Source organism: Corvus brachyrhynchos, unplaced genomic scaffold, assembly GCF_000691975.1.
Source record: "Corvus brachyrhynchos isolate BGI_N302 unplaced genomic scaffold, ASM69197v1 scaffold126, whole genome shotgun sequence".
Classification (NCBI taxonomy): domain Eukaryota; kingdom Metazoa; phylum Chordata; class Aves; order Passeriformes; family Corvidae; genus Corvus; species Corvus brachyrhynchos.
In genome coordinates this window covers 3,703,760-3,724,288 of record NW_008239283.1, presented here as the reverse complement: position 1 = coordinate 3,724,288, position 20,529 = coordinate 3,703,760, and the positions used below count along the sequence as shown (strand labels likewise).

General features: G+C 39.5%; 1 protein-coding gene and 1 long non-coding RNA gene across 2 annotated transcripts in view; one reads left to right on the top strand and one right to left on the bottom strand.

Annotated features, from left to right (window-relative positions):
- LOC108448161 overlaps positions 1-20,529 on the top strand; it is a 140,384-nt gene that overhangs the window by 31,053 nt on the left and 88,802 nt on the right. The window lies entirely within an intron of this gene.
- On the bottom strand, positions 11,284-14,579 carry CXCR4 (C-X-C motif chemokine receptor 4). The gene is made up of 2 exons (XM_008638210.2): positions 14,477-14,579; positions 11,284-12,889 (listed from the first exon to the last, which is right to left on the bottom strand). The coding sequence occupies exons 1-2, from the start codon at positions 14,513-14,515 to the stop codon at positions 11,828-11,830; spliced, it is 1,101 nt and encodes a 366-aa protein (XP_008636432.1). The 5' UTR covers positions 14,516-14,579; the 3' UTR covers positions 11,284-11,827.

Sequence of the window (20,529 nt, the reverse complement as noted above, 5' to 3'; positions counted from 1 at the left end):
CTTTGTTTACAGAGGCAGTCCCAGGAAAGTTGTAAAATATTTGGTATAGTTGTCTTTTTGTAAGTGTTTAGAGGTTGTACAAATTCCAGGAGCATCAAACCAGGCATCTTCTACAGCATGAATCAACCTTAATTAATAAAACTGTTACATTACCCTGGTATCTGATTTCAGAGATAGAGTATTTAAAATTTCTCTTTCTATTACCAGATCTTCAGCATCTGCAAGTGTATTCCAGGCTACTTTACTAAAAAGAGTAAGTGGGAGTGCTTTTTTTGGGGAGTAAGCAATTGGTGGTTTTGAAATTCTGTCTACTGAAATACTTGAGGAAAAATAATGTAGTTTGGCAGCTAAATAACTTCTTCACTGAAGGACACTTTACATAATATACTGCAAATTGAAAGGAAAAAAGCTTGAACCCAAATCAATCCTATACAAACAAGACCCTTTCTTGTTTAGCTTGTATTATAACTTGCTGTCTTGGTGCTATCTGAAGCAGCATCAATGGGTCTTGCTACCATTTGGGAAACCTGTGTGTGTTTCAGTCACACATTGTTCTTGCAGGATTTCCTTAGGCTAAGCCACAGAAGTGAAAGAGCTCCATTTAAGAGAGTCTGTGAATAACTAGGAAATGAGCATCAAACTCGGCATTATCTGAAGATGTTTGTTAACATGCAGGATGTTCCTTAAGGCCTCTATCTTGAATGAGAAGAGTTTTTATTCAGGATTGCTTTTTGAAAAAGCATGAGTTCTTTTGCATGCATGTCACTATGGGCACTACTCAGGCAAAGAACGCTGTTTGATGCTCTTGGCACAGTTTCCTTGGATATAACTGCTATAGGCAGCCTTATTTGGAAGAAGATTATAACTTTTGAGTGGTGAGAATGAGCACAACCTTGTATACTTGCCTAGAAACTACTCCTGTTCTATTGCAAAGTTGTAACAAAAATCATAAACCCCCCTGGTTCTCTACTGAGGGATCTCTGGAAGAAAAACACTTTGTCATGGACCTGCACTTTCACCAGAAGATCAACTGTGACCTTTGCCTTATTTTATAAAAAATGCTACATTTTTTATCTAGCTGAGAAAAAGGAAATACCTTTGTACAGGCAGTAGTCTCTGCTTCCTAAAGAATGTTAGGAAAAACTATTTGTTATTATATAGTAGAATAACAAACAGCTGGAGGAGCAAGTTTTAGATGGGTGCCAACTCAAAAGTACAGCTGTGGAGATAAATGAAATTAAAGTTTCCTATCAAAATAAGAGATTATGACCCAAAGTATAATCAGTCTGATTTGTGGGTGTGTGTCTGTGTGCTTGCATGGATGTATTAAGAAGACAAACATATGTTTCCAGAAGTATGTTCTTACTTGAGGCCTCGCCTACAAAATTTACACCAGTGAAAAAAATCTAGGAAGTTATACTGTGTAGTTTTCTGTAATATTGGCAGAGTCTCAGAAACTACTTAAGAGAAAAGAATTAACCTTTAGACTGTGAAATCCTTAAACTGTGAAAGCCATCCGCCAAAAAGTTAAGAAAGCATAAAGCGGAACCTTGTTAATTCAAAGACAAAAGGGATCCACTCATACATTCACTCTTGTGTGCTTTGTATAAGCATCATCCTCATCTCTAGGGAAGCAAAGACTTAGAAGAATACAAATGCTGTATTCATGTTTATCTAATTAATTTATAGAGAGATTCCTAACTCAGCAGACAGTTTTATATATATCAAAGTCAAAGGTCCTAACATATGTCAGCCTTCTTATGCAGATGTTATGCATTTGATATCTAATAAATAATTAAACATTAGATTCAGCAAAGCTACACAGAATATAGGTTTGGCCTATTTCGTATCTGGAAATCTGAAAATCAAAAATAATATAGATACCATGATGATTTTAATAAGGCAAAGTGAGGTTGTTGACAAGATTTGCTTTGGAGGCTATGTCAATTTATGTTAATTCAGTACAAAATCAGGCTAGGATATTGAATACATTACCATTTTCTACTTTGTGCCCACTGACTTGTAAATCTTGAATTATTAACTTTTCACTTCTGATGGTTTTATCAATTACCTATTTTAGATCGAGGAAGATCTTTTAAACATGTCAGAACAGCATAAGTTTTCTGTTTACACCATCTTTTCATCTACTTTAAATTAGAAATGAAGCCACCATGTAGTGTATGTGAAGATACCTGCAATTCAGAAACAATAGGAGTGTGGCTGAAGTGTGGCTACACCAGCAGATGTGAACCAATTTCTCATCCTTTCCAAGTCATAAACAATTAACTGTTTCTTTTCCATGAACCCAGACCATCTATTGTAATGTAATGGAACAACTACAAAGCATCTGGAAAGAAAATAATTCTAATTAAATTAGTCTTTCCAATTAGAGAAAATGGTGAGCCTTTCCCTTGATTTAGAGTTATAATAATCATTTGTAATCTGATTTAAAAGGGGCTTATGGTTGCATTCATAAAACTGGGAGACATTAGGATTGACATGACCTCTTAGGTATCTAGAGAAATTATAGGTCTACAGAGGTAAGAATATATCATTAAGTCCTGAGCTGACAGCATTTTTTTATTTGTACTGACCTTTGGTTGGATTAAGTCCAGTCATCAGAAAATAATTCCATTTCAAGCAGCTGAGCATTAGTATCAGGTTTTGCTGATTCAGGATTAAGTGTACCTCGGTGGCTGAGGAGCTCATTAGGATGAGCTGTCTGTTCGCTGATGTGGTTTGTGAAAAGGCTGTGGAGGAAAACGCGTTGTAGCTGTTTCTGTCTGGTGTGTGAATATCCTCTACAGCTCGGTTTTTAGGTGGTACAGAGTTCTGTAGTGTTCTAGACTCCACTTACTGACAGCTAGACTGCAACACATTATGTTTCTACAAATGATATGGACACTTAAATGTAAACATAAACCTTAAGAAGCTTTTGTATATTCCTAGCAGATCTGATACCCAGATATCTGTTGCTGCTAATGCACAGAACCATTTCAGACTGGATAGTGCCGCTTGACAAAGTAGATCTGCCTAACCTCCGGCAGAAGTCATAAACAAAGCACTTCTCAGCTTTTTCCGAGGACAGTGCTTACTCCTATAGGTGCTATTTTCATCCTACACAAAACACTGAAGAGCAGGAGGAGGAGCCCTCTTGCAAAAACAATGTCCCTTGTCAAGGGACATCGGGGCAAAAGCTCGGGTTTCCTCGCAGTCTGAGAGCCACTGTCTCTCGGGAGGTGCTTAATCACCATGCTGTTGTATTTGATGGGGTGCTTTTGTCTTGTGAGTCCTTTTGAAAATGTTGAACTTTACATAAATAAATATTCACCAAGTCGGAGAGAGACTAATTCTGTAGCCCAGTGGTCAGGACAGCCGGGATGGATAAAGGGACAGGTAATCACAGCTGCTTCCCTGGCTGCATTGATATTACCTCGGCTAATATCACCCAACAGCACCACTGTGGGCTCAGTCAGTGTCACCTCAGCAGTTCAATCCCATGTTCCTCTCAGGACGTGGCTTGTAGAGGGCATAATGCGCCCCAGTTTGGCTGGCGACTGAAAGAATACATGTAAAGTGTGTGCTACTAAGAACAGAGGATTTAAAAAAGGATTCTGAAGAGTACAAAAATTTGTTCTCATTTTAAAATTGTTACTGAAACTGGATGAATGAATGAATGAGATCTCTTTCAAACACCTGGGTAGCAGAGTCATCTTGAATATCACAGACCAAGGATCTTGTATCCTTCATCTGTTACAGTTTTTATTACAGAGTCCTCACAAAGTACTTAAAGAGGGGGCAAAGTTTCTTAATCCTCCTTCCATATTAGCTTGTAGGAAGAAGAAAGAGTGAGTAGATTCAAGGATCCGTGGCTCCATTGACTGTTTATTCTCTGGGCTGGGTATGGCTAGACTGTTGGACTGGTGAATACTCTACACTGAATATTCATGCAGTTGCCAGGCTCTCCCCTTTATTGCAGAATATTAGGAGAGCCATATAGCTCCATACATTCAGACTATACAATCCGAGCATATTTAGTCTTCAACATGACCGGGCTGACTACATTTCTTCAGTGAAACTAAGTTTGCCTTTGAAGCAGGGATCTAATGTTTTTTCCTAAGCAGTTTTCATACTAAGAGGCAGCTGGTTTCCTTAGGTGGTGGGTTAAGGAGAGAATCACAGCATAAAACTCTAACTAAGTGCTTTGTTGTGGGTTTTTTGGCTTTTGTTTGGTGATTGTTAAATGGGAAAAGACCTGCTCTGTGCTTTTCAAGTATTCTGCTTTTAAAAATCGCACTAGCACCCACCTCATTCAAAAGTCCTGTGGACTCTATGTATGAATGTAAAATTGCTGTGTGTCTTAAATAGCTACATTAAATCTGATGAGCAATATAGTCAAGAACATGGCTGATCATTGAGATCTACTACAGATCTCTTTAGTTCAAAACACTTATTGAAGACCTCTTTCTTGAGCTTTGTTTCAGGGAAAAGTGCTCTGCAGGACCATGGCCACGTAGTGGTATTTTACCTAAGGAGCAAACAGGGCTCACTTCCCTTAATGAGGGGCATCTGTCCTTTCCATACTTTTTCAACCTCTTGCCCCCTACCTGAGAACTCGTGTGTTTGTTTAACAGTTTGGCTGTTTACTTAAGGAAGTTTTGACAAGATAGCGAAACTGGTCTAACAACTCACTGGTCTCAAAAGCAGGGGTCCCACTTCTTTGCTTCCCTGACAGCTCCCAGGTGCATGAATCTGCCCTCAGTCTTGCAATTGCTCCGATTTTTGACTTCTTGGTGAGACAATTCAGTTCACTGTGCTGGCTGAGATCCATTCACTTCCTCCTGTGCATTTTCTGTGGCTGGTGGGCTTCACAAAACAGGACTCAAACTAAGAGCTTATTGCTGCTGAAATAAAAAGTGAAAAAAATAACAACTTTTCTTTCTTTGCTTAGCCATGTATCTGATTGCTTTCTTTTTTATTTTGAGTGTAATGAGCCCTGTTTCTGAGCTAACTTCATTTAAATGGTATAAAATACATTTTTAAAACAAGATACTGTCTATTTAATCAATTAAGTCAAGTGTGACTTATTCAATAGATAATGCACAGCAGGCAACAGGTCCACAGGATTTAGAATCAGAGTATTGAAGATATCAAGTGAAAAGATTAGAAGAAGCAGGGAGGGAGGAAAGAAAGGAGGGAGGGAGTCTGAAGATCTTCCTAATAGAGGAAGTCAGATTGCTTCAAATTCCTGTGAAACTCCAATCTTCAAGAGCTGAACTGGTTTGCCAAGGAGTCACAAGAGCAGAGGCTGAGGGGTCTGCATAGGTAAGAGTAAAGGAGAGAAGGAAGGGGACTGTGAGGTGTGGGACTCCTTTTTGTCCTGTTGATTAGTAAATGAGCTCAGTTACCTTGTGTCAGTGCATTATTAGTGCCCAGTTCCATGCGGGAAAGCTCTGTTAGGGAATCACCTCCATGGAGTTGGAGAGAAAGAGAGCAAGCAAAGCAGAGTGAGGGCATGACCTGAAAGGCCTTGGAAAGGAAGGTGGTGAACACCAAGGGGCAGGGGAGGACAGGAACTCTACATTTCCATTGCTGTCAAATTAAATCTAACATGAACCTTGCCCTTGTACAATAATCCCTTCTTCTCTTGAATCCTTGTTAGACTCTTGCTTCTCTTATCAATGCATTCTGTACTGAGTTCCAACAGTGACCTTTGCACTTTTATGAGATGTAATTCCTCCCACAAAGAGCAGGAATAATAGATTTTAGGCTTGCAATGAACCTAATATTGACAAGACACATCTATTGCTATCACAATAAAACATGTCAACATGTCTATAAAAACACCAGAATTAGTCTCTTGCTTCCCACAGATTTTAGAGGTGGAGTTGATCTGTGGACACTCAGGTCTCAGTTTCGTGTTCTACTATAAAGCATACCAAAATTTCTCTGTTTGTTGAGCTCATGTTCAAGCTTGTTAGAATCAGTGGTTTTAAACACATTTTAAATTCTAGATATTTTCCCCAAGGGAAAAAAACCAAAACATAGAAACACATAGACATAGAAACAGTTGTGAAAGCTGTAATTTCTTTTATTCAAAGACTTTCTTTATACTTTTTCTTGTTTGTCCTGGATATTGTGTGTAGTCTTAACAGAACAGAGCCATTAACAATTCTATAAAGATATATTTTTAAAGGAAAAGTTAAGTAGAATAGAAGCTGTGAGAAGAGGGCAGGAGGAACAAAAGGCAACACCAACAGCAAAAAAATCCAAGTCAAAACCAAACCAGAACAGAAGCCAAAGAACTCATTGCAGTGTAAACCTTCAAAAATCCCTCATAATTACTGATTACTCTGACATGTTTGTGTGGTGAGAATCTGCTCCTGGTGTGAATTCCAAAAGACAAGGCTATTTTAAATGTTGACCTATTTCTTTCAAACACTGTGCTACTGAAGACAAATTACTGCAAGACTGTTGATAGCTGGGTGTGCAAAGCTTGCAAGCCTTCAGTAAGAGAGAACCATTTTGCTGAAAATTGATTTCTGTTATGTTCAGCAGAACAATTCCACCTGCTCCATACTGAAAGATTTAATTTCATGTACATCTCTGACTGAACTGAAATCAGCACCTGGTAATCTTTATTTGTAATTGATTTGGGCTATGAGGTTGTACCCTTTAGGAAGCATAATTCTTTAGGTACCCCGCTGTCTCTGAATTCAGTTGGAGTTTGTCACTGAAGCCATCTGTCCTTCAAGAAAATAGTAGCTTTAATCAATACCTGCTACATGTGTAATGAACCCTGACTCCTCTGAAGTCAGTGGTAGCTGTGCTGGAGCCTGGATCACTTGAATCAGCAACTGAAAATGGTGCTTATAATCTACATCATCATATACATGTAGATATATTTATGTTACATATATATAAATAAGCAAACACAAAGTATGCTTATAATCAACTTCTATTAAAATATGCTGTCAAAACCAATAAGTATAGCATTGTTTTATTGTATGTCCTGTTAGAACTAGGATGGTGGGAAGATAGTAAGAGAATTGTTGTTAAAACAAATTCTCTTTACACTTCACCCTGTTGAAGATCAAAGATTTTCAGAGAAAATTAAAAGAATGACAGAAAAATTTTTCCTAAAGAGAAAAGATTTTAAGAAATCTGCTCCTTCTTTATAAGCAATAATCCTGGTGCTCATGTAATTTCAATTGACATGTGATTTATGGCTGTGAAAAGGAGTCTGTATAGCTCTTTCAAAACATAAAGTGAGGGAGTGGCATCCTTTGAGCAAAAACCTCTGGGGCTCTATCTGCTTAAGTGTTTCCTAAGTTTCAGCACTATGAGAATATGAGAATACTCCATTGTTAGGGAATTTTGAAGGCATGCCTGGATCAAGGAAGTACTTCCTCGTCATGCTGTTTCCTTTCCCAAACAATGTAAAAAATGGCCTTTTCAACCAAACATCTAGAGGTGGTCACTTTGTACATTGTCCAACTACAGCACAGCCATCGTAAGATAAACCATTCACTTGCATGAATGGCTCCATGTTATTACTGCTACTTCCTTTTTATTTTCATGGTGATTTTGTTTTGATTTATGTATATGCATAGAAGTTCAAGCCCCTGCATAATGATTATGTCATAAAACTGGCCAAGAAAGGAGCAGTAACTACCCCCTGCTCACAGCCCTCTGTACATTCGCTTGGGCAGCCTCACTGCACCCCCCAGGCTTTTCACTTGCTCCTCTGATGTGGGTTTGGTACCACCTGATGAGAGTAAAAACACACCTACAAATAATGGATTACCACACAAATAATGGGTTACAGTGGCATTTTACCCCACTGCTTTAAGTGTTCTGACTTTACTTCCAAAAAACATTTCAGAGGAAGCAAAAGTTTGTGTACATGTTCTATTCTTGGTTTAGCCTTGCACGATCCAAAGGATTTCCAGATAATCTTAGGCACTCAAAATGTGTGCATTAGAGTATTAGGTGAATATCCATATTTTAGTCCAGCATTGCTGTTGGCACATTGCAACAACCATAGCAAAATACACAGCACCTGAATTCAGTGGAAAGAGTCTTTGTACATACATTATAAATCTTTTAAACTACATTTTAAACTAACATTTTAAACTGGTTTGTAACCAATACTCAATGATTTGTAACCAAACTCATATTTGTGCTCTCTTCTGTGTCTTGAGTTGCATATTTTAAATTACTTGGACACAGCTATTATTTTATGACTTCGAGAAAGTGCCGAGACTATGCATTGTGTGTATCTTGAGGAATGTCATGATTATTTTGTATACTAGAGAGGAACAATCTGGAAAAAGACTTCGAAAGTCCCTTTGAAAACTTTGGAAAATTCTTGATCTGTGTGGACTTGTCCAATGTATAAATTACAATATTAGGTTCATTCACCTTTTCCACTGAATTTAGGCTTTGACAAATGCATTTACTGGGACCACTTTTGCTTCACAAAGATGCAAAAAAGTCACAGCCTCAATAAAAAAATCAACTTAAAGGTGATTTTGTTTTGAAATGGAGTAAGTTAATATTTTTTACCAACATGGTATATTTGGAATAGCTCAGTGGATTTAAGAGAAATTTGCCTTATTTTCTCTGACTTACTCATACGTAAAAAGACAGAACTGGATTCATAATTTCTTTATGTTTCCTCATGACAACTTCATTCAATTTGCAAATATTTGCTCTGTAAACAGTGCAAATATATATTATATTCGTATTTATAGGTATATAAAATTATTTAGAAATATATACATGTGGCTTTTGACTCATTTTTCTTGCTGAGGCAAAACCCCAAAGAATTTACAACTCCTTTTCAAGACAATCTTCCATCCACAGGTTCATTAATTCCACTGAGAACAATGGCAGTTTTATAAAAATCATCCCTCTGGGGCATGGGTTTAAGTTTTTTAAAATTTTGCTAATTAATTTTCTACACAAATTCTTTCTGTTGTTTGTTTAGTGTCCTTTCAGTGGTCTTTGGCAGTAACATGGCTGCTGAGTTTATTCTCTCTTGCACCCTCTTTCCTGTTAACTCTGCTTGAGGTAGAAGTTGGTTGACTGAAGCATAATGGGAATCATCTAATTTAGTGCTGGGGGCTCTAAACATTTCCTCAGCAAATAAGCAGCAGCGTGTTGATAGCCTGTAAGTATAAGTGCAGTTAAATCACAGTGATTGATTGGGCTGGGCTGAAAATCAGAATCATTTAGAACAGCAAATTCTTCACAGGGAAACCCTCACTAAATTAAGAAAACACACAAATGAACAACAAAAATAAACCATTTAAGGAGTTCTGCTCCTATACCACCTTTTCCTCATTTCTCAGCCCTGTTTAGGAAGAACAACTTGATCAAAGTGAGACCTTTTGTTTCTTGAGAATGCATCTTTTCTGCTGTTAATTTATGTTGAATGAAAACTCAGAGTTAATTGATCTAAAAGTTTAGTTGCTAGAAGTGGGGGGGGAAATCTGTGTCTTTCTCATTTTCTCTCCCTTTTCTCTCCCTTTTCTCTCCCATTGCTGGCTCCAGGTTACAAAATCTTGCCTTTTTGTAATACTTGTTGGATTCCTCATAGAAAGCATTCAATTCACTAAATTGCTGGAAAATTACCTATTTTTCTGCCAGATTTTGTGCTGGTTCAGCACTGAATCAGCTCAACACAGAATCAGATGATTACTACTGTCATTGCAAGGGAAGGAGTGCAGGATGTAGCCAAGGTTGCAGCCTCCTCACTGGAGAGAAGGGAAGTTGAAAACAGAAGGGTCTTGTATTTATGAAAATATCTAATATAAAACATGGAATTTAATGTATAGTTTAGCATAGTGGTACTTGCTCCACAAAATCACTAGGGTGCTGTGCCTGTGAAAAATTTGGATAATACCCCTGCCATATCCATGTTGCCTATTTCAGCTCTGTCTGACTAGTAGATGTTATTTTTTTGCTCTTTTTGACTTCCAAGTTGTTTATCATGTATTTTTTTATTTAAGTAACTGTTGTGTCTGGTTTTTTAATGTGAGAACATACAAATACTCTCAATGGCTCTGTTCTCTTGGCTATCCCATTACTTGTGAATGCACTCTGCTAATGTGAAGACATGACTAACTAGACAATTAAGATTTCAGCATTAATCGTTGGAAATTCTATAGTCTGGCTGATTCCTACTAAAAATATTTTCAAGAACTGGCCCACATTCTGTGTTTTTAAAAAGAACATGAAGATTGTAATATTACCTTAAGAAAATCTGGATGTAGACAGGATAGGGAAAGCTCCATAGGGGAAAACCACTTACCTCCTTCAGAGCAAATACACTTTAATAGAATAACTTTATTTCTAGTCAAAAATTACTTTGATTCTACTACTTTTGATTACTATTAACATGTGAAACTAAATTTAGAAGAACAGCAAAAGGCAGAAGAAATGTTGATTGACTTTATATGCATGGCATAAAGGTTAGGCACTTGCAGTAAACCTGATGCCTTTTCCTGGTCTTAAAATCAAGAGTCAAACACAGTTAGAAGGGAAAAAGGGATTTTACCTTGGTATTTATTTTAAGGATCCTTAGATGCACAGGTCCAGGTCAAATGCACCAAAATGCACACCACAATTCCCCCCCAAAAGATCTGTTATAACATTATAGGTTTTACTAATTAGCATATCAATCAAAAATTCCCCAATGAGAGGCTTGAATGAGCCCCCCTCCCCAAGGAACCTTCCCCTGGATGGTTCTTAGTTTACAAGATATGTTCTGGAGAGGACCTTGGGGTCTGGGGCCCACTATCCTCTACCTAACAAAGCTTCTAAAATGTTTATAGTCTCTCAGCTTGACAAACAAGTCCAAGAATGTAGGCAAAAAGCACTAAGAATACAGAAGTTGTAAAAAAGGTATAACAGGGGTATAAAAGAAAAGGCAAAAAATCTTCATGGCATCAATCTGAGTTTGACTCCTGGGGCTGTAAACTTTAGCAATTGCTTGAATAGATTCGTTTTCACTTGCAGATATTCTGCCTCAAAAAAGTTTTCCAAGTGATAGTTTAAGTAATTCTAAACGTAATGTTAACTGGAATAAATGTATTCTGGTGAAAAAACATGACATGGAACTCAGAGGTAGGTGTCAGCTGAATAATCAATGTTACTGAAACTAATTTTCCTGCTTTTCACAAGGCATTACAATTTTCTAAGACATTATTGTGTATTTAGAATGGTAAATAAAAGCACTGGGAAAAATTCAACCAGAAATGAAAATACCACTCAGAATAACTTTTTTTCATATACTTTTATTTTACCTTGAACAGAAAATTTTGCAAACCATCAATTACTGAGAATGGAGGGAAAAACCCTAGCATGTAACAGAGGAGGCTTTGGTTATAAGTGCCATTTCTACAGCAGAGTTAAGCTATTGTAAACCAAACATCTTGTAGTAAGGTAAAAATATCCAGCCAAACTTTTAAGAATAACAGCAACACCAAAAACATTTACATATAAACAACAGAGAAATATTTTCTAAACTTTTAACAGTCACTTTGCTAAAATCCAAAGTGTTTAGTTCACACATCTATACATACAGACAGTCACTAAAAGTTTTGTGAACCAACCACTTGTCCACAGGACCTGCCTAGACAGTTTGTCATCAATACGAAAGGTTTTTTTATATAAATAAGTCAATTAAACTTCACAGAGACTAAAAGAAACAATATAAAATCCCAACTGTAAATAAATCTGTACATTATGGTCAGTCTTATTTGTCTGAAATCTTGCGCAACTTTAAAGTGTCTCTATAAAATGATGGCAAGGAGCAGCGTTAGCTGGAATGGAAACTCGAAGACTCAGACTCTGTAGAAACAGAAGAATGTCCTGCACGTTTGCCCTTTGAAAGAATCTTGAGGCTTGATCCTCTGCTTACTGATGTCAAGGCATTTTGAGCTGATGTTTTGAATTTGGCACCCAAGAAGGCATACAGAATTGGATTCAGGCAGCAGTGGAAGAATGCCAGGGCTTCCGTAATGGAGATCCATTTATGCACTATGGTCTCCAAGCTGCAGCGGTGTCTGATGACTCCCAGCAAGATGAAGGTGTCGATGCTGATGCCGATATAATATGGCAGCCAGCAGGCAAAGAAGGCAAGGATGAGGATAACTGTGGTCTTCAAGGCTTTGCGCTTCTGGTGGCCTTTGGAGTGTGACAGCTTGGATATGATAATACAGTAGCAAGTCAGAATTATTAGACCAGGCAAGACAAGTCCTACCAAGATATGCTGGAATCTGAAAGAGATCAGCCAGTTTTCATGAGGGTACATGCGATCACAGAGATACTTTCCTTCTACTTCACTGGTACTGGCAAAGATTATATCGGGCACTGTCAGTAGCAAAGCTGGCAGCCACACACCTACATACACCACCTTCTCAGCCAACAGCTTTCGTGGGCGCTGGCTGTTGGTAGCGTGGACTATCGCCAGGTAACGATCTAAACTTATGAAGGCCAAAATCAAGACACTGCTATAGAGGTTGACTGTGTAAATGACATGAACCGCCTTGCACAGAACATTCCCAAAGTACCAGCTTATGGCTGCATCCACAGACCAGAATGGCAAGGTGATGACAAAAAGGAGGTCAGCCACAGAGAGGTGGAGCCTGTATTTATCAGTCATGCTTCTTTGCTTCTTCTGGTAGCCCATAACAATAATAACCAATCCATTGCCGATTATTCCCGTTAGGAAGATGATGGAGTAGATTGTTGGCAAGAAGATCCGGTTGAAATCGGCATTCTCATGCTGAAAGCATGGCTCTTCATAGTCTCCATAGTCACCCGAACCAATCTCATCCGTGCCATTTTCAGAAAATTCAATTAATAACCCAGATGACAGCTAAAAAAAAGAAATAAAATTAGATGTTAGCTCCTCTGCAAAAACTTATTCTATATGACAATTTGTGAAAAGTTGCCTGAACAGTCTCCACCATCACAAATGGGCAAACTTTTGAAAACCAATACAGTGTTTACATATGCATATATAAAATACACAGCAAATAAGAATAAGTTTTACAACTTCCTTTGTCTTTCTCTGAGGCGTAAGATCTTGCTAAGAGTAGGGCATGAAAGAGCAAAGAAAGATAATGGCTATTCCCAGAAATATTGTAGGTTCTGGACACTTCAGTGCTCCAATCAGATGGACACTACAAATGGGAGAGCCCAGAAAGTGCCAGATGTGAGAGGTCTGTCCACAGAGAGCATGACCTATCATATTTAACTCTTACAATAGAGAGCCATAAAAAAAAAAAAAAATTACTTAGAAATGCTGCTGCTCCGAAGTCCCTTCTCATTAAGAGGATGGGGTCAAGGGGAAATAGAGAAGGTACCCTCGGCTGATGTAATAAAGGATAAATAATAGCAAGAATTCCCTGCTGAGAAGCAATTGACAGCTCCACACACTCAGACAAGGGAAAAAACCCCAAAGCCCATAAAGAAAGAAAGAAAGAGAGGTGACCTTAATCAGGGGAACTCAAAAGCCCGTGGAGGGTCACCACGATGGGCCACGTTCCCTCCCTTTGTTCCCCACCCTCTGCGGTTGCGGGGCAGGGGGTGAGCGCGGCCGGCGCGGGGCTGCAGCCAGACGGACCAAGTGAGCATAGCGGTGGAAAAAAGGAAGCGAAATTTGGTGAGGGCATGAAAGCGCGTCAGGAAACCACCAACGGTTTGGGCCACCGCGCTAAAAGCAATGCTGGCGGGCGAGTGCCATCTGGTTATGTGCAGTTCCTCAGGTCTTCAGATTTTTGTTATCATGCCCTGTGTCCCACGGACCCCCGAGCTCCGCGCAGGGCGCGCCCGAGGGTCCCGCCGCGCTTCACACGCGGAGGCACCGGCTCCACGCGGGGATTAACTGCGGGCCTAGAGCTGGAACTTGCCAGAGATCTCCTTTTTGGTCCTAACTACCCTCAAAACCGAGGTAGAGGAGCTGCCCCCGGAAGAGTGGGACGCCACTTAGTTTCTCCCGGGGAGCGGGCGGGACGGGCGGGCGCTGCCGCCGCTCCCAGTCCCGCCGGCAGCCCGAGGTCTGGGCGCACACCAGGGCAAAGGGATGCCATTCCCTGAAGTCAGATCGCTCCAAACTTCATCGCCTCTTCCCCTCTCATCATTCCCGTAGTGCTAATTGCTCTACCGGCGTTTTTCAGTCCACAAAGGTGCCACATGTCACTTGAACTGACGGCAGAGCAGCAGAGCCCCAGGGAAGGAGCAGACTCCTGCAGCTGGAATTTGCAGTGGCCGCAGCTGTGCCAAGGTCCGAAGCGCTGCAGGCAGAGGCAGCAGCGGCCGGGGCTCAGAGCCGAGCCCTGCCCGTCCGCGCCCCCCAGACCCCTCTGCTGTCCCGACCCCCGCCGCCCGCAGCCTCCGCCGAGGGCACCTTTGTTTGCAAACAGCGCGCACATGGGCAGCCGGCCGCGCTCCCGGCACTTACATCCAGGCTGTCGAGGCTGCTGTCCATGCTCAGAGCCATCGGACGGCTCCGCGCTCTCGGGCTCCGGGCGGGCGCCTCGGGCCGCTCTTTGTCTGCCGCCCCGGGCATGGGAATTGCACTTGCCCGGCGCGCCCGCGGGGGCCACGCTCCTCACGGGGGCATTTGCCCCCCTCTGACTGATGTGTTCATACAAGCGGGCTTTTGAATTTCCCCTCAAGAACATTCTTTGAAGTGTGTTGTAGAGCCCTGTGTTGCCATGGGTACCCAGGCGGGCTGCGAATGAAGTCACTGGTCCCGGAGTCGTGGTGGAGGAGGAAGAGCAGAGGTCCTGTATACCATTCAAAATGCAGGCAACTCTGTCCTCAGAGTTGTCTCTTTCCCCTTGCTGAGGAGAGAGGCTCCTGGAAGAGGCAGGAAGCAAGGGCTGGTCCCTACTGAGGGATGAGATGTTCCACAAACCTTTCAGGGGCTGCAACGTGAGTGGGCTGCAGGTTGCCCTCTGAACTCTTCCGGCACCTGTGGGTTTGGCTGAGAGGTCTGATGATGATCTGTTTCAGGTAGCTGGATAATATAAAAAGAAAACAACAACAACAACAACAACAACAACAAACCCTAAAACCCCCCCCAACCAAACACAAAAACCAACACAAAAAACAAAGCAAAAAAAGGAAAAAAAAAAAAAAGTCCCCAACCAACAAATAAACCCCCAAACCCTGAGATTATAAATGTAGAATATACATAACAATCATAGGATAGGTTTGCAAGAGAAAATCAACCCAAATATAGAGACAAACAAAACAGAATAATTGATTTTATTTATGGTTACCTCTGGGGTCTCAGTACTGTTAATATTCATGCAGGCAAATTAATTTGCAGAAAAGATTTTGATTAGCATAGTGTGTCATGTGTGTCTCCCCTCAATTTCACAACTCACGACAAAAAGTTATAGTGAGTAACTATATTGGGAATAATTAATTCAGTTATATAGATTTACTCTTTCACTTGAAATTTGAACTAGAAAGAAGAAGGGAGAGAATATTCTTTATGTAATAACAATGTGCTCAGATTGTCCCAGTAGCCCCAAGGGATGATAAAGGTGAAAGTCTGACAAAAGTTTTATTCTAAAATGCTCCTGTTACCAGTTTACATGCTCCGAGTTAGTTAAAACACCAGTTTCAAATGCAAATATTATTTTCAAGTATTTGACAAGAGTTACTATCTTACTCTTCCCCTAACAGCTCTAGAACTCTTTCACACACACTACAGAGAGTATGAGTTTGGTTATGATTAATAGCCAAATAATGTTTATCTTTAAAAACATGGTAGGTAAGAGATGATAGTAATTCATATATTGTTAGCAGGTCTGGAATATCTCATAGAAGTTGCATTAAAAGCAAACTGTAATTGATTATAACTCAGGAAATACCAGTGTTCAGCAAATTCAGTATCTACTTTGTGGTTCTATCCAGAAAAATCTGAGGGATACCATGCTAGAATTCTATAGAAATAAAAAATCTTCTCCTGAATCTCCATATTTAGATGCTAACCCTAGCCTTATGATACCATAAATTTTCTTTTAAAACAAAATTGTAATTATTGCAATTCATTCCTCATTTCCCATAGAATCTGTCATACGTTCACTACTTTTTAGACACATAAATAGGCAAACAGATTCCCCAAGTCATCACAGAATGTGCAGCAAAACATCAGATGATTAGGCAGATAAATGAGCCGATGAGGGATTTTTGTATACAAATGAGTAGAATCATGTTTAAATAATCATCTTTTACTCTTTCACTTATGGAGGATGCCCAGCTCAAGGCACCAGCAATTGCTGTGCAGTTTTCAGCAGGGATATGGTGCTGGAAAGGCTCTCCAGCCTGCTAAACATGCAAACCTGTGAACCACATTTTCAGAAATATGCATATTGCACAGGCTCTAAAAAACTAATCAGGACACGGAGCCACACATAGGGGAGGTGAGCTTTAAGAAAAGATTGGTTTCTACCTTGCCAGAAATTCATATGGGTGACAGATGTGCTTTTTTGGAGAAGTATTCTCATCTTGGAGCGGCATAGATGATTAAACACTGCTCCTTCTCTAAGTGTGCAGTGCAGGACATTAAAATATGCTGATAGTGCAGGTGATTTGTGGCAGTGCATGCAGATGAGCAAAAGACAAGTAATATAATAAAGTAGAATAGAATAGAATAGATTATTTGTATGTGAGTTCTTGAGCTGTTTGACAAGTTTGAGAGTTGCTCTTTATTGGGGTGGATAGCATGGAGTGTGTTGACATGTGGGGAGGGATGCACAGAACTGTGAGTGTAGTTACACCCCAAGCAGACAAATGTTCCCACAGCTCAATTTTACTGTACAGATAGACCTGTAACAGCAAAATACCTGATGTAGAGATGTTAATCAATGGCATATGGGACAATCACTCGGTTATTTGTGTTCATAGGTAGCCTAAGAAATTTGGAACTGAGGAATGGTTCACTGGATTAGCCCTGAAGCATGGTAGTGCTGAGTGGAGGGAAATTTGGGGATGATACCGATCTGATGAGATGTTACTGAGGCTTGTTTGGATGAAGGTCCTCTAAAACTGTCATTCACACTGCTGCTTTGTTATCTATGATCTCTTTTGTTTCCCCTATCAGAAAATCCATGTGAAAACTTCCTTTGTTGCACAGAGGACCAGTTAATGATTGTTGCACAAAGGACAAGTTAATGATTACAAAGTGATAAAAGAAGGGAGCTGTTTCTGCAGAGCATATAATTCAGAGTCAGCTACAAATCTTCTTGAGACAGAGCTAGCAAATAGCAATTTCCAAGCTTGTGTTTTGCGTTACATGTTTCTCTGGTCACAGAATTACTGTGAAAATCAGACTCTTCCTAACCCGTGTAATACATGTTTTTATTACTGAAAACATGCCTTCTAAGAGTCAGAATCCTACGTGTTCTTACACTCTTGTACTAAGACTGCAATTCCTCAGGTTGTGAATCATTAACCTATATTTTTCTTCTAAAAAGTGACATAAGTGATTGTCACGTGAGAGCAAGGTAGTTACTAACAAACGTTTCTAAGGGTAAAAATACTCTTTTGATTCAGTATCCACAGAAATAGAAAAGTAAATTGCATTTTATTTAACCATGATCCTATGTTAAATGATTTACTTTATCTGAAGGCTTCACAAGTACCTTTAATAAAGTAAACTTTTAGCTGATAAAACTTTGATGAGACCATTACCTGTGGGCAACACCTAACACAAAGGAGGTATGATCCTTGGTTTGTGTAATATATAAATACCACCATGTATTAATTACAGTGATGTATTAATAAATTGGTTGGGGGTTTTTTAGCATTAACGGAGCTATACTTTCAGGACTCAGAGAAGGTGTATAATAAAAACACATAACCAGCAATATGGCTGAAATAACTGTACTATATAGTAGGAAGTGAATAATAATTTTCAAATATTTACTGATTTTCTCTGTGCATGTCAATTCCTGTACTGGAAGGCTTCTGAAAGTGGAGTGTCATCTGAAAAATTAACAGAGAAGGTGCTCAGGAGTTGCAAGGCATCAACTTTGAGTAGTGGATTTTTCTATTCTAAAAAGAATTCCAGGGAACTGATGCTGTGGATTGGCTGCTAGATGAAAAGCGGTTTCCTGATAAAACTCAGAAGTTTATTACAATACACTGGATTGACTTAATGACAAATGGGTCTTCAAGTGGCCTGAAGTTGTATACATAGAGAGGAAAAGGATATACTCTCCCTTTTCCATCCGATCTTTCTGTTGAAGTGGGAAAGGTATCAATCTTACGCCTGTTAGAATGGTTACAAGCGGTTTGCTGGGGTTGGGTTTCAGTTAATGGCTTTCTTTGCTCTTGGTTCTCAAAGCTGCCTTTCTCCATTTCTTCCTGCCTGTGCTGCAGTGGATCAAGCCTACCAACTGTTACCCTGATCCTGGAAGGAAAGTGTCTGCCCAATTTATGGGCAGGGTGCCACCTAAACTTACTAATTTGAAAGCACAAAGACAAAATAAAACCTGTAAAGGAGCAGGACATATCTTTCAATTAGTAGCATGCTACATTGCCACAGAAATAAGTCCCCCTATGAAAGGAATGATACTTAAATATCAGAACAAAATTGTAGGAAAAAACTTAACATCAGTATAAGGCAACAAAAGTGTTATCAGCACAAACCCCAGATTTCTCTCTGTTTCCTTGCTTTTAACAAGGACAATTTATTTTGTTTCCTTTAAGTATTACCACAAGGCCAATATGTCTAAAGTCAGCACAGAAAAGTCAGCAGGGAAAAAAAAGAAGTGCTATCGTCTAAAAAGAATCATAGTGACTCTTGTGTTTTAATCCCACCTCCATCTGTGGCCTGCAGCAAATCACTTAACCCTCTGACTGTGTTCAGCCAACTGTAAAATGGGGATAACAATACCTACTTACCTACCTCAGAGGAGACTTGCAGGGATTAATTGGTTGATGTTTGCAAGGCACTTTGAAGACAGAAAGTGCTTAATTTAGAGCCTGTTGAAATTATTGGTGACACTGATCAGCTAGAATTCAAAGGGGACCAAACTCATTAAGGTTCTGATCTTCCTCCATTTGGCTATGTTTATGGGTTAGCGAATCTCACTGCATGTGGACAGTTTATTGTTTGTTTGGAAGCAGAGTAGACTAAAAAGATGCTTTGAACAACTTTGTTAATCCTTTTAAAAAACATGTCATCATTTGCATATCACTGGAGCTGAAGGGTTTATCTTTGATGATTCTATAGCAGAACATTTCTGGAGACATGCTGAAGGGGTTTTTTCCAGAATTGCAATGAGATCAAAATTATGAAAACAAAGTAAAGCCTCCCTAATTATATCATAAGCAGTTTCTTTCCTATAACCAGACAGGATTTTGACTTTCAAGAGTATTTAGATAGATTTCTGTTTAGCTATGAGATGTGCTTCTTATGTTCTTTTATGCTGTAAAGAACCATTAGGAAGTTTCCATTAGAAACTTCCAGTTCAGTTTGGGTAGGATAGGATTTGCTTCTGGAAACCCATGCTAAGAGCATGCTATATCTTAAAAGCGTATGGATAAATTAGAACACCTGTCCAGCTATTCATGCATACGTGACTATTTGCCAAATTTCATGCTTTCTTGTAGATAGCTTTAGAAACACAGTTATATTTGGGACTGGCCATTGCTGCTCCTGCCTGTGAACACAGGACTCAGCTACTTGGAGACAAATAAACTGATCAGGGTCCTGAGCATCCTGGTCTAGCTTGGGATCCACAGGTTCCTTCCAGCCTGAATTATTCTGTGACTCAAAATGCCTCCATCAGACCATGTCCTCATGCCTCTGCTACTAACAGTGCCCAGAGTTATCTGGATCAAAGCACATCTCTTTATGTTTAATTACATTAAACCTGTTTGTGCTACACAATGGAAATGACATTTTGATGTTGAGTTTCCACCCTGACAATTTTTGATCAATATTTTGTTGAAATGGTGCCTGTGGAATTGTGTGCTTGGGATGTAGCATGTGCCATGTTTTCTTTATCATTTTCTCACATTTCTTCTACTTATTTTCTTTGGATGCCATAGTAGGCATTTATTTTTCACATGTTGTGAGCTCCTGAGCCTGTCGAAATAATTTACTTACCTCATTCGCCCACTTGTCTACAAAGTGGCACTGAAAGCAGAGCAGGAGCAACCACTCTTCCTGTTTAGCTCAGTTTGGCATCTGAAGCTCACAAATGTTTTAGTTTTATTGCATCAGCTTTGAAGTAAATTCTGGACATGTGGGTGCTGAATGTCAGCTCAAATACTTGTTTTAGAATTCAGAATTTCTCCTGGTTCAGCAAGTAGGAAAGTCACCCAAATTCAGTGATGAGCATTCCCATTGTTTCTTTTGGATCTCTCCTGCCACTATTTCCCTGAAAATTCACTTTAGAATTCCAAATTTTTTTTTTTTTTTTTTTTTTTTTTTACTGTTAGGAACCAAGTTTGCCATATGCAATTGAGATATGTGCAGGAGTGAAA